At 33.2% G+C, this 15,702-nt stretch overlaps 1 protein-coding gene across 3 annotated transcripts in view; it reads right to left on the bottom strand.

The window, feature by feature from the left end:
• The window catches only part of DGKB (diacylglycerol kinase beta), a 306,279-nt gene that overhangs the window by 260,742 nt on the left and 29,835 nt on the right, over positions 1 to 15,702 (bottom strand). For all 3 annotated transcript variants that reach the window (XM_026677800.2, XM_026677801.2, XM_087946837.1), the window contains 4 exons: positions 13,949 to 14,086; positions 11,498 to 11,547; positions 4,663 to 4,737; positions 3,237 to 3,356 (listed from right to left, as the gene is read on the bottom strand). In XM_026677800.2, the coding sequence (XP_026533585.1) occupies positions 3,237 to 3,356; positions 4,663 to 4,737; positions 11,498 to 11,547; positions 13,949 to 14,086 (383 nt within the window). The remainder of the gene's footprint in view (positions 1 to 3,236; positions 3,357 to 4,662; positions 4,738 to 11,497; positions 11,548 to 13,948; positions 14,087 to 15,702) is intronic.

Below are 15,702 nucleotides of genomic sequence, written 5' to 3'. Positions count from 1 at the left end.
GAACTGACCAAATTGGAGGTGATCACCTGAATACTTTAATCATCTGGATCTAACAAATTGATGGCCAAGATAACTGACTGGAGAATTCATTTTACATCATTGGAAACACAGGCTCAAACTCACAAAGTCTGGGTGGCCTAGTCTGGGTGCCTCGATTCAATCCAAAGTCAAATGATATAATAATAATGTTTGCTTATTTATATCCTGCCTTTATTATCTTTACAAACAACTCAAGGAGACAAACATAGCCAACACATCTTCTTCCTCACAACAATAGTCTGTGAGGTGAGTTGGATGAATGAGAGTAACTGGCCCAAAGTCACCCAGCTAACTTTCACAGCAAAGGCAGGACTTGAACTCACAATATCTTGCTTTCTAATCTGGTGCCTTAAGAATTAGAACAAACTGGTCTCCCAACTAGCATAAAGATCACCCCATGCAAGATTACTTTGTCCAAACCATATAACCTCTCTCTGTGGCATGTGAAATTCAAATAACAGTTCTAACCCAATATATTAGGCCTAGTGTAGTGTCATCCATGAAGAAAACCTTGCATGAGCTAGGAAGGCTAACCAGTCTTCCAAGAATATTGCATGCTAATACAGCTGATTCATTATCTCTAGAATTCACATAAAATCAATAGATACATAGTTCACCATTTCTGATTATCTTATTTTTCACAAAAATCTGCAGCAGTTGCATTCTCCAATAAAGCTGCCATACAGTACATATTTCATATAAAAAGCATCACTTCTGAGACATGCCCTTCTCCTGTTATTTTGTCCTGCAAAAATGCCCAATGTGAAACTGATTAGCCTTCATAATCCTTTGACACTATTTGATTTTATTTATTTATTTTTATTTGTCAATTGCTTACAAGATAATAGGTATAAGTAAAAATATAGTTATGAATACATGGATACATATAAGAAAAATAAAAAAATATAAAAGAAACAATAGGACAGGGATGGTAGGCACGTTGGTGCGCTTATGCACGCCCCCTACAGACCTCTTAGGAAAGGGGTGAGGTCAATAGTAGACAGTCTAAGATTAAAGTTTTTGAGGTTTGGGGAAAAAACCACAGTCAGGTAGAGTATTCCAGACATTGACCACTCTGTTGCTGAAGTCATATTTCCTGCAATCAAGTTTGGTGCTATTAACCTTGAGTTTGTATCTATTGCTTGCTCTAGTGTTGTTATGGTTGAAGCTGAAGTATTCATTGACAGGTAGGACATTGCAATGTATGATTTTATATACTATACTTAGATAGGACCGAAGGCGGCATAATTCAACATTTTCTAGGTCTAGAATTTCAAGTCTGGTGGCATAAGGTATTCTGCAACGAGTAGAGGAGTGGAGAACTCTTCTTGTGAAATATTTCTGGACTTTCTCAACTGTGTTAATATCAGATACGTTATATGGGTTCCAGACTGATGAGCTGTATTCGAGTATTGGTCTAGCAAATGTTTTGTATGCTCTAGTTATTAGTGTAATATTACCAGAAAAAAAGCTACGTAGGATTAGGTTAACAACTCTTAATGTCTTTTTGGCTATGTAGTTACAGTGGGCTCTAGCACTTAGGTCATTTAAGATTAGTACTCCAAGATCCTTGACAGAATTTGGATCATCAACAAGGTCTTGACTATTCAGCCTGTATTTTATTTTCTGATTTATTTATTTTTGCCAATATGTAGGACAGAGCATTTATTTGTTGAGATTTGAACTTGCCATTTGTTTGACCATTCTGATACATAGTCAAGGTCTTTTTTGAAGCCAGCAAAGAACTATAAGCTGGCTGGATGATTTTGCAGTGTAGAAGCCTAGTAAATAAATTAATATTTTCAAAAGAAACATATTTGATCTCAATAATTTCAAATAAAAAAATCTGGGTATTTGTCTAGAATGCGAACTGTGTTTTTCTATTAGCAAATAACACCAAATATATTTGACTATGTAAATAAATTGTGTTCATAATGCTGAAAATCTCACAAGAAGCTGAAGAGTTTATATTTGTAAAAGGGAAATTGTAAAATGGGTATAATTAAGTTTGTGAATTTTGATCTGTGTGTTTTCTATTGACATTTATTAATAGCATAGTAGAAAAATACTTTATGACAGTAGTTGCATTTGTAAATATGATTTAGTTAATTAATCAATTAAATGCAATTGTATTGAATTTTAATTTAATTCTACATCCTAATTGCAGTAGTAAGAGTGGCATATCGATGCTATTATTATTATTATTATTATTATTATTATTATTATTATTAAATTTTGCAGCTGCTCTGCAGACAGATTTTCCATTTATTTCAGTATGAGCTTTGTCTGCTGAGAAACTGGAAAAGTACACACAAAAAAGAATAATGAAAGAGCTATGAGAATAAAAGAGTGTAACTAGATTTATTTTATTTAAATCAGTAATAATATATATGACTCTATTTATACAGATATATTTCAAAAGGTAATTGTACTCACACACACACACACACACACACACACCTATATGGGTACAGTTCACCTTTTGAAATACATACATTACAAGTATATGCGTGTAAGTGTATAAATTAGATAATGAATTTTTTTTATGAATTATCAATTCAGAGTCAAACTGTCTGTTGAAGAGAATCAACCTATTTCAACATTTTAAAATAAAGCCTCAAACCAGAAGGATTCTGGTTCAAACAAACATACAAACAAATAAATGTGGTTCATTACAAGGATAAGCAATTTACATCTGAAAGCCAGATCCAAATGGAAATAGCCAATCCAATTCAAATGACTCTGAACCTGATTAGATTGGATTCATTTTCAAATGAAGGTGGGAATAATATTTGTTCTAACAATATTTGTTTGAAAAGGTGAAATTGCAGGAAGCTAGATTTTATTGAAAATGTGATCGAACACAAAGACTTTTTATAAAGATCTGTTAGCATTTTCATACTATGTCTATTTTGAAAACAGTCCCTGAAATTCCAATTCTTTAAAAGAAAAAACATTAAAAATCAATTAATTTTTTAAGATAGTTTTCAGATGTGTAACAATAGTTGTTTTTAGATAGCACCCCAAATACAGTTTAAACAGGGATGTTGAGGAAGGTAACAGGGAAAGAAATATTTCTAACTTATGCTTATGCTCTTTTTTATGAATTTAGTATTTATCTATTTGTGCATCCAAAATGCTGGAATGCATACAAGTTTTTAAGTTTGAGAGTTTATTACCACTGTGATAATTCTTACATTCTCTAATCCAAGCAATACTAAAAGTGGGATCGTAGTCATTCCTCCCTGGATCCATTCTTCCAAGGAAACTGTGCCATCATGATCATAATCAATTTCTTCCATCATCTCATGAAGAATCTGTTTTAATTAAAAAAAATTGATATAAATAATATGTAAAAACTAATAGCTGTTTCACATGGACAATGTCTTGTAAAATATCATTAAAATATTTTCATATTAAAAATATTGCTTTATCTGTTTCAATTTTAGTGCAACCCTATTCAAGTCTAATCAAAATAAATCCAATGATGTACATCATTCTAATCTTAATGTAATTTTAATATTCTAATAGATCTTGAAAATATAGCACTAAATAAATTGTATCATCCAGGTTGTTTGGTGGAGAACAAGATTTTATAGGCAAGAATATGTGATCCTGGGGCAAGAAAACTCATTCTACATGAGTTGGCATTCTCGTGTAATTTCAGCCTTCATGTAATGTGTACCTGTGCCATCAAAACAAATTCATGATGTCATCTGAATGATGCCTGTCTCTGATGTAGCAGTATTTATTTAAATATCTGAAATTAAAAGGGATGTTTATTAGAAGTAATTTAATTTTAAAAAACCTTAAATGCTTCCAAAATATTTACTGTATACAATATTTATATACTTCATGTTAGCAGAGGAATAGTAATTTTCAATAAAATTTAAGTGGGAATGCTGAGTTTATTTTACCACATCCAAATTCATCTTAAAAATAAACTGGATGGCAAAATATGTAGCAAATGTCTTTGTATAAAGTTAGTATGTGGGTATCATTTGTAAAAAAAAACTAATCAAACAAAAACTGTTTAATCCTGTTTAGTACATTCAGCAATTGATCCACAAACTTTCCACAGAAAATGTCTTGAATGCTTGTTCTGCTCAAATATGCTTTTGTTCTCCTGCAGTTGAATTGCATAAGAATTAATATAATCCATTTTATTTTTAAAAAAGAAATTCTGTTATTGATTGATCTAAACAATACTATATTTTCCATAGTTTTCTTTATATTAGTGACACTTCTTTCTTCATATTTATTTGCCTTGAATCTTCAGGCTCAAATATGTTTCTGTAGTCCATTTTAACATGGAAGAAACCAAACCAAGCTGCTCAGTGGTAGTACTCAGCAGGTTCTGACCAGTTCTGGAAAACCGGTAGCGGAAATTTGAGTAGTTCGGAGAACCACCTCTGGAATACCACCTCTGGAATACCACCTCTGACTAGAGATTTTACAGTATCCTTCCTCTGCCCCACCCATACCTACAGAACTGGTAGTAAAAAAAATTGAATCCCACCACTGAAGCTGCTACAAACATAATATTAATTAAATTAAATTATGTAGAACAGTTCTTTGATATTTCCATTGATAATTAAATAAATGACCTGCCATGATACTTACTGGACTGAGTTCAGTGACATCCCATTCAAGATATTCTGCAACATGCATCATTTGTGTAATGATGTTTTCAAGTTCCTGGACATGAAAGCAAAACACAAAGTATCTTGTTAATTAAAGTCATTTTTCTTTTCCTACAATTCAACTGAATGACAATGTAAACTAAAAGAGGACTTCATACTCACATTTCCCAACAGCTTTTACCATCTGAGATAGTTGCATTTGAAAAATGATAGTTGCATGTTTTCAAGGAAATTTAATATACAAATCATGCTAACAATTCTTTAAGAGTTATTTAAGGGTACTACTAAAGAATATTTTGAGTACTACTACATATACGTTGGCCAATGGATCTCAGTAGAAGGTGATACAATAAAGGAAACTGAACTGCATGTTTGGTTGGCAGTTATTTGGCATGGATTGGAGAACAAGTGAAAATATACAATATCAAAAGAGTAAAAGAATTGAAATGGAAATGGGCTGGTCCATAGCAAGAACAACTGGTGGCAAGTGGACCAAGGCAGTCATATAATGGATCCCACATGATAAAAATTGTCCATAAAAGAGACCTAAAACAAAATGAATTGATCAGCAAGCATTGTGGGGTCGATTGGCAAAAGAAAGCTCATAACCGTATTGGTTGGAAACATACAGAAGAGACCTTCATTGTGCAGTGGACAATAATGGCTAAAATGATGATGATGATGATGATGATGATGATGATGATGATGATGATGATAATGATGATTTTTTAAGAGTATAGTAAACTCCAAATATTATCATGTTCTAAGATTTCCATCAAACTTAATCAGAAAGGCCAGGGCTTAGAATTAGTAGAAACTAAAGTCCATTTCTACAAAGGATACCCAATCATTTGTCTAGGAAGTCTTACGATTCAGACTTCCAGTAGCATTTCTTCCGAGGATGGACTGAAGACTGCTATCGTGCACGGCTTCAATCCGTGTTGTACCTGTTAGAGGGCTCCGAACGAGGATAGAACCACCTTGGAGGGGTGGGGAAGAAGAGGGAGACTGCCTTTAAGGTTGAGGGGAGCTGCATCTCCCCTCCTTGACCAGGTAAACTCCCCCCAAAGACAGGCTGCAATGGTGGCTAAATATGGCCATACTGAAGAAGGAGAGCTATCTGGGACAAAGATCGTGCAGGAGTGGTGAAGAAGCGGACAGTGTGGAGACCAGGCAAACCAAGTGCAATATTTGAACATAAGGTACCCGGATTTAAAACTTTAAAGAGACTTTTAAAAAGATTGGAAAAACAGCAACCAGAGTGAATGAAAAAAATGGATATAAGTGAAAGTGGCTTTGAATTTTAAAATGAATTACACTGAAAGAGGAAACTAGAAGAAAATATCTATGTAAATTGGATTATATTAAATTATATAATTGGCACTAAATAGGCACTTAAAAGCTGAACTTGAATGTGCCAAAAAGAAAAAATATTTAACAGTTGGATTTATTGGATTATTCAAACTTAAAAGCCTTAAAAGAGAAAGTGAAAAGAAAAGGTGGAACTTGGACATAACAGAGAGCGCCACCTAATGGTAAAATGGTAATGGAAAAATTTCAGTGACTTTTTTAAAAAAGTATTTGGTTCTCTAAACATTAGAACTTGATACAAAGTAAGAGGAACTTTGATACAACAAGATAGAAACCCTGAAAAGTGAAATTAACATACTATAAAGGAAGAAGAAAGAAGCTTGAACCCTGGGAATACAAGGTGACTTTGACAAAAATTCAAAACTCAACAAAAGAAACTTAATAATAAAAATATATAAACATTGGACTATTTTGACCCTAGAAAATTGAAACAGGATTTAAAACTGGACTTAAATACTGAAGAAAGAGACAAAAGAAAAATTAAATTTGAAAGAGGTGCATAAAAATGGTAGAATTTTGCTCGGAGATAAAATCGGACTTAGGAAATATAAGAGAAATGATATGTAAAAGAGTGGATTTGTGCAGTATTGGCTTACAAATACTAGAAATGGTGACATTGGAGAACAAAGAAGAACAAGGAGATCCAGAAGGAGAGGAGTTGATTGGAGAAGAGGCCAGCCTCAATGAACAAATGGTGCAACGAACATTAAAACAAGGGGGGGGGACATGAAAATTAAGACTTGGAGGTTTGAGGGGACAATTAAAGAGGTAACTATTTGGAAAGTCAAACAAAGAAAAAGGAAACAGCAGAAAAGGGAATTACAGGAGAAAGCTCAAAAGAGGGAGGGGGATAAAAATTGAAGTCAGAAATGGAAGGAAAAAATAAAGGAAAAGGGAAGTAAGGGAAAGGACCAGAAAAGAAGGGGTGATAGAAAGCCAAAAAAAAAAAAAATGAAAAGAAGTTACATGGCTAGAAGACCTAGAGATAATAAAGAATAAGAAAGAGGATTCTGCAAGGTAATGTATAGTGAGGTATAGATTTTTTAAAAATGGAATGATTGGAACAGGTGTTTTTTTCCCTATCTGACTATTTTTTAAGAATGATGGTTAAACTATAATCGGAATAAATATAAAAGTGGGAAGCTATTATAAGAATGTTAATTAAATTAAATGAAATGAAGAATATACCTAAAATGAAACCCTAACCCTAACTATGAGAATTGTACTAAAAAGATTAATATCAGTTTCTACAATTATCTGAAAAGATTAATGTATTTGAAATAATAAATGACTTAGAAGATAAAGGAAAGAATACCATGTGGAATCTAACCTAAAATGTATATGTGATACGTAGTTTAGATAATAACTAAAAATGATTATATTATGGTAATTTTTAATATGAGTTAAAGGGGAGTAAACTGAATGATGTATAAAACAAAAGGGTGGTACACTCAAATGGGCAATTAAGGGGGAAATGTTTGGAATTATTAAAATTAAGATGTAATTTGTTGAATAATGAAATAAGAACATGCAATGAAATTGCAAAATAAAAGTATAAAAGCGTAATGAACATAGATTAACAAACAAGAATTTTAAGATATTATATTAAAAAGATATGAGTATAATTAAAGAAAAATGGAATAATTTAAGATATGAATTGAAAATAGATAAAATAAGTGTCGAAAAATATAAGAATATTTGTGAAAATTTACAGAAAATGGAAAATGTAATGATATGATAAGAAACTGAATATGAAAGATAAATATGTAATTATGGTCATGTTTGTATGGAAATGTTAAAACCTGAAACCACATTGTTCACCAAAAGAGATGTTTGTAAAAGATAAAAATAAAAAACTTTTTATAAAAAAAGGAAGTCTGATGATTCATGCCTAAATAGCAGTTAGACTAAAATAAATATAATATTGCTTTCAACTTTACAATTCTATAATTCTTAAAGATTCAGAAGTTCATGGCATCCAAGAGCAGTTTGAGTGTCAAACTGAATAGAAATAGTAGCTAAGTCAAGTTAATCAACATGCAATTTATTAAAATAATAATAATGAGGATTCATCTAAATAATGAGAAATGTCAGCATTATCAGATAGACCAGACAGGAAATACAGTTTGGTAAGCTTATTATACACTGCTCAAAAAAATAAAGGGAACACTTAAACACAATGTAACTCCAAGTCAATCACACTTCTGTGAAATCAAACTGTCCACTTAGGTAGAAACACTGATTGACAATCAATTTCACATGCTGTTGTGCAAATGGAATAGACAACAGGTGGAAAGCAGAGGCAGTTAGCAAGACATCCCCAATAAAGGAGTGGTTCTGCAGGTGGTGACCACAGACCACTTCTCAGTTCCTATGCTTTCTGGCTGATGGTTTGGTCACTTTTGAATGCTGGCGGTGCTTTCACTCTAGTGGTAGCACGAGACGGAGTCTACAACCCACACAAGTGGCTCAGCTAGTGCAGCTCATCCCGGATGGCACATCAATGTGAGCTGTGGCAAGAAGGTTTGCTGTGTCTGTCAGGGTAGTGTCCAGAGCATGGAGGCGCTACCAGGAGACAGGCCAGTACATCAGGAGATGTGGAGGAGGCCATAGGAGGGCAACAGCATCAGGATTGCTACCTATGCCTTTGTGCAAGGAGGGACAGGAGGAGCACTGCCAGAGCCCTGCAAAATGACCTCCAGCAGGCCACAAATGAGCATGTGGCTGCTCAAATGGTCAGAAACAGACTCCATGAGGGTGGTATGAGGGCCTGATGTCCACAGGTGGGAGTTGTGTTTACAGCCAACACCGTGCAGGACGTTTGGCATTTGCCAGAGAACACCAAGATTGGCAAATTCGCTACTGGCGCCCTGTGCTCTTCACAGATGAAAGCAGGCTCACACTGAGCACATGTGACAGACGTGACAGGGTCTGGAGATGCCATGGGAACGCTCTGCTGCCTGCAACATCCTCCAGCATGACCGGTTTGGCAGTGGGTCAGTAATGGTGTGGGGTGGCATTTTTTTAGGGGGCTGCACAGTGCTCCAGGTGCTCACCAGAGGTAGCCTGACTGCCATTAGATACCAAGATGAGATCCTCAGACCCCTTGTGAGACCATATGCTGGTGCGGTTGGCCCTGGGTTCCTCCTAATGCAAGACAATGCTAGACCTCATGTGGCTGGAGTGTATCAGCAGTTCCTGCAAGATGAAGGCATTGATGCTATGGACTGGCCCGCCCGTTCCCCAGACCTGAATCCAATTGAGCACATCTGGGACATCATGTCTTGCTCCATCCAACAACGCCACATTGCACCACAGACTGTCCAGGAGTTGGGGGATGCTTTAGTCCAGGTATGGGAAGAGATCCCTCAGGAGACCATCCACCACCTCATCAAGAGCATGCCCAGGCATTGTAGGGAGTTCATACAGGCACATAGAGGCCACACACACTACTGAGCCTCATTTTGACTTGTTTTAAGGACATTACATCAAAGTTGGATCAGCCTGTAGTGTTTTTTTCCACTTTAATTTTGAGTGTAACTCCAAATCCAGAGCTCCCTGGGTTGCTAAATTTGATTTCCATTGATAATTTTTGTGTGATTTTGTTGTCAGCACATTCAACTATGTAATGAACAAAATATTTAATAAGAATATTTCATTCATTCAGATCTAGGATGTCTTATTTTTGTGTTCCCTTTATTTTTTTGAACAGTGTATTTTATTGTAAAGCTACATTAATAGAGTTTTAAAATAAGTTCCATCCAGCCACTATGTAGCTGTGGGCTATGTTCCCTATCACAGATGCCGACCAAATGGGCTAACAAGGAAGAGCCTGCTTCAGAAACCTGGGAATGGGGCATGGAGGAGCATGAAATATGTGGGGGATTCTGAACCAGGAGAATGGGCAAGAAGTGGAAGAAATATCAGCTGCTACAAACATAATATTCATTAAATAACTTCAGAAGACCATTCCTAGGAGCATCTCTTCACCCATTCTCCCAGTCTCATTTCCACATATCATTTGAAAAGAGAACAAATTTAATTTTGATAGTTTTTGCCATGCTTATTCTTTTTATTTCCTCATTCACAGGAATTTTTTTTGTAATGAAGTAAATCAAAGTTGTAAAAGTAGAAGCTGCATATATAACTTGCTGTTTCACATACAATACAATATATATCCCCTCTGGAATTGCAGTTTATGGCAACAGAAAAATATAATAAATACACAATATTGTTCTCTTCCAAAATACATTTTTTGAAACACCAGCTGGGAATAGGTGATAGAATATAAATTTATTCTTGGAAGCCTATGAAATATGTATACTGATGTTATATTATACTAATCAGTATAAAAAGAAAACATAAAACTCTTAAGTACTTTAGAAAGTAATTAATATTAGGATACTGTCTTTTTTTAATAATCACATCATGGTTCCTGACTAATTTGCTCTTTCATCTTACTGAACTTAATGGAACCAAATAATACAAATCTCTAATTACAAAATTATGAGATCCCCAGAGAGATCCCCTAACACTTACACAGTCAAAGACAATCTAATATTTGTATTTTTGAATCCTCTTTGTATATCCTATATTGTGGTTTATTTCTATGATAGTTCGATGATATTTGCTTTAGTCTATTTTGATTACTGGTTTTACCTGATGTTTGTTATGCTATTTTACTTTTAATCAGTTTTGAATTTTAACTCATCTTTTTATTGTAGATGGCAATATGGGCTATAAATTTAAAAATAAATTGTTATCATCAACAAGTGCTATTAATGTAAGTTAGAACTAAAGGCATTTCTGTGCAACAGCTTTCCTATCTATCTATCTATCTATCTATCTATCTATCTATCTATCTATCTATCTATCTATCTATCTATCTATCTATCTATCTATCTATCTATCTAAAGTTTAAGTGGACTCCAGGGGATGATAGAGGACAGGAAGGCCTGGAGGAAGGTTGTCTGTCTGTGTGTGTGTGTGTGTGTGTGTGTGTGTTTGTGTTTGTGTGTGTGTTTGTGTGTGCGCGTGCATACACACACACACATATACACATACACACACACACACACAAACATGTCTGATGATGGCAGATGAGATTCTACCGAAACATCGCAACAACTTTAAAAGCACAACTATAATGTGGGAAAATACCCGAACAAAGCTGAATACCATACATATACATATATATACAATATATATCAGGCTTGAAACTGGGAGATTGTAAGTTCTAATACTACTTTAGGCATGGCCAACTGGCTGGGTTACTTGAGTCAGACACTATCTCAGCCAAACTCACCTCACAGGGTTGTTGTTGTGGGAAAAATAGGAAGAGGAATGAGTATTCGGTATGTTTGCTACCTTGAATTATTTATAAATATAATCAAAGCACAATAATAAATAAATATTAAATATGACATTTTAATCAGTAAAATTACCGAACTATCCAGGTAGCCATTTCCATCTGTGTCATATAAGCGAAACATAACTAAAGAGAAATAAAATATTAAAATCATTTTGTGGTAAAGAATTAAAACTATATTATAACATAAGTAATATAGAAACTACTACATCAGAAATAAATTCTGAGAAATAAATGATGCTAACAGAAAAAGTAATGCATATTGTCTTTCTATTCATCATCATTTTATAGTAATGTAGAGATTCAGTCCTGAAGACCCAGTCTTTGACTTTAACTGGGACAAGATTGTTGGAAAAATACATGTACATACAATTAGCTTTCAGGAATACATTAAAATTATTTAATTAGTAATTAAATAGCAAATTCCAAGTTGGTAAAATGTCCAGTGTTTCAAAGGAACAAAATGGATTATTGCAATGAGCTAACAAATTTTTCCTCATAGAATATACTACTTTGTCATAAAAGTATACATATTTCTAGATAATATCTAAATAGAATGATCATGAAAAGAAACAAAGTATGAATTATTTTGCTCAATATTACTTGCATCTAATATTATTCAACCGATATAATTTATTATTTAATATATAGATGAGAAAAATCTGATTTGCATAACCCAATCTTAATATTTATATGTTACATATTTGTATTAAAAGAAACTAAATTACTATTCTGCTCAGAAAATATACTGTTTAAGATCTGATCTCTCAACCTGCAATGGAACCAAATATCCAGCAGATAGCCTACTGTCTATATCTTAGCATACAGTTATAAATTGCATGTTGCTGTTTTAATGTACAATGATGTCTTAGAAAAGTTATTCATTTCAGAACTTAGTGAGTGGGACATATCTTGTTTCAGTTGCACAGATACATTTGTCATGGTGATCTGTCGATAACTCAACAATGTATCGTGACATTTATCTTCTTTTTTATCGCTTTGGGTTTTTCTAAATTTTCGAGCCTTTGTCAAAGATTTTTGTTTCTATTTTAGGTGTCCAAAATAATTAAATATTAGCATCATTATTAACACTTCAATAATTTAAACAATAAGCTGTTTAAATATAATTCAAAAATGACAATCTTCTACAGCATCATAGTTCAAAGACATCAATCTTTATGCAGCATTTCTTATAGACTAGTACTCATAATCATATATTATGACTGGAAAGCCTATGGCCTTGACAAAAGCTAGCTTTTTTCGTGATGTAATTTATCTACACTTCAATATGGAATCTAAACAACAGTAGTAGTATTATGCATTATAACTTCAGAATACAAGAAATGGATGCAATCTTTATATATTTAAACTTTTCATGAATTTAATGGGAAAACTTATTATAAATGGGATCACCGTGCTCCTTAATATTTCATGGATAAAGTCTAAATATGATGGATTATGGGCCTGGTTTTCTTGTTTGTGATTTTATTATAGTTGTGGGCTAGCCAAGTTAATGTTTAACAAGATATATATAAAACTTTTAATAATAAATAAATCAACAAATAATGGCTTGATTAAGTTCATATACTAAATACATTTAATGGGTTTATGTTTGCTCTGCCATAATAAAAATGTTGGTCTCTATAATTCACTTTTTATCTTCTAAATAATATATTAAATTCTGCAATACCAGTAACATAATATTTTTACAAGTTTTTTAGGGGTTTTCTTTAGATTGTTTCTATTTTACTATGTGAAAATAAAGCTGCAACAGCATGCAGGTAAAGGAATAGCAGAACCTGGAGGAATCCCTATGTTCTGCCATTCCTTCTACCAACACAGCATCAGATAATTAATAAACCAGGTGTCATAATTGTATCTGTGCATGATCAGACAATGATAACTGTGCAGAGGTACATTTTGAAAACAGCTGAAACTAATTAATATTTCAAATTTAACTTTTTGGTGAAATAATGAAAATATATGTTTCAGAATATTTCTATGTGTTAAAATAATAACAAATATTGATTACAATGGCCATTTTTCCTATGTTTATCAAATCAAGGCTTTTTAGAATATTGGAGAAAACTCTGTTAGTTCATCATAAGTTACTGCCACATCTCATAAAAGCATTTTGTACCATGAAACATTCTTCTCATTCACAACCAAGTTATTTGACCGTCAAAGCTAAATGGAAGTTGAATGCAATAAATTTATTCCTTGAAAAAAATGTTACACACTAAGGATACAACATAATAATCTAAAAGACAGATCCAATGAACTCAATGGAACTGACTTCTGAACATATAGATAATATTAATTAATTAACTTCTATAGCCTGGCAAATAAATCAGTGACCCTGGGTGGCTTTCAATTTTAAATTTATATTCTCTCAAATGTCTAAAACTTATTTAATTTTCAAACTTATGACAATTAAATACATATACATAAAGTTATGACAATTAAATACATATACTGAAAACGACTGGAACAAACAACAGGGGATTGTTTTGCATGAAATACATACATTCTAGTTTGTCTTCAGGTCTCCCTCTTTCAAGAAGGGAAAGGTAACAAACAATATCTTTCAACTGGATTACTTCTGGGATGTGCTTTGTGGAAAGATGTTGAAGATGTGTAGTTATGCTTTTAGCAATTCGCAAACCTGAAATAATATTAATACTGTTTACTTATATAGCAAGAAACAAAATATTTGAACATCCCACCTGCCCATATTATACATAAAACACTTCTTTGTTTCTGTAGCAATTGAGAAAATGGATATCATTTTGCACAAAATATCATTCAAGGTGATAAATTGGGCTATTTATTTTTAAATCAAATTTATATAGCGACTCATTTTACAAAAAATGACAGTGCACAACATTCAGATAAAACAATAATTAAAAAACAGATATAATATATAAAAGTACAAATTAATAAATATCATAAAAAATAAAGATTCAAACCATAGAAAAAAGGGAATAAGAATATCAAGGCAGCCATTAATTGGGTTTCTGGATCTCTGGGAGTCACAGTTCTGATAAAATAACAGATCTTGAGAGTCTTTTGAAATATTGAAATGGATGAAGCTAATCTAATTTGTAAGGTCCCAAAATCACTGAACATGAGTTGAAGAGATATATAAATTTTGTAAAATAAATGAATAATTCTAGGGAGAAGGCTGTTCCATAAGGTGGGCACCATGACAAAGAAACACATCTCATGGGACCCACCAACTGTAGGTCCTTAGAAGATAGTACCTAAAGCATGCCTTCTCTGCCAGATTTAAGAGGTTTAACTGATATAATCAGGTAGATGTGATTCCTCAGATAACCCGATCCCATATACCATGAAGAACATAAAAAGTTAAAACCTTGAATTAGACTAGGGAGAAATTGCAGCTCACAGTGCAGCGGTTTAACACACCCTGTTATAGGAATGCACATAACTGCCTATGCCACTCTAGTCCACACCAATCAGGATCTTGGATCTTCAAGGCAGCTCCATTACAGTACATGACAGTAGTCCAGTCTGGAAGTGACTAGGAATGGGTGATTGTAAGAAGGACCTGTAGATTCAGGAACCAACACAACTAGTATGTTTGATTCACATTTGGTTGAGTTTATCCTTTATTGAGTGCCTATGACATTCTGGATATATTTTCTCTCGTGTCATCTGCCTCAACTCCTCTGTAAATCACTGAAAGGAAAGATATCCTACTGGAACAATTGGGCCCAACGCCTCAGCCACTGTTTTATTTCAATACATATACATATTTCATTTCATAGGGTTGTAAGTACTATTGTATTTAATGATCTAAAATTTTAAGCACATTTATAATAGAAATTGAAATTATCTCAGTTTTATCATATACTGTACAGCAACATTTTCTGCTTACGCTTGGTTGCTACTTTTAATATCCACAATAATGTTTGCCAAGCACAAAGATTTTATTACTTTGCTGTGAACTTCTAGATAAAGAAATAATAGCGTAATATCATTAATAATAATTAGTCTGATTTTTTTTCAGTTATCTTATAAGATGCTTTCATTCTTATTTAATTTATCATTCTTCTACAATTTAAACACAGCTTCTTGCTGTACTCTGTGGAATCAATTCAAATGTGCTAATCTCTTGAACTGAATATGATCCAAACGTAATGCCATAATCATATTTGTAAAATACTAAAGCACTAAGCTAAATACTGTTAGTTTCCAGTTTTTTTTAATGGGCTTTGAATTGAGTATAACTAAGATACCAGACAATGGATGAAGAAG

This window comes from Notechis scutatus, chromosome Z (genome assembly GCF_049901735.1).
Source record: "Notechis scutatus isolate UNSWTSFEM ecotype Mainland chromosome Z, rNotScu1.2, whole genome shotgun sequence".
NCBI classification, from domain to species: domain Eukaryota; kingdom Metazoa; phylum Chordata; class Lepidosauria; order Squamata; family Elapidae; genus Notechis; species Notechis scutatus.
This window is presented reverse-complemented; position numbering and strand designations above follow the sequence as displayed.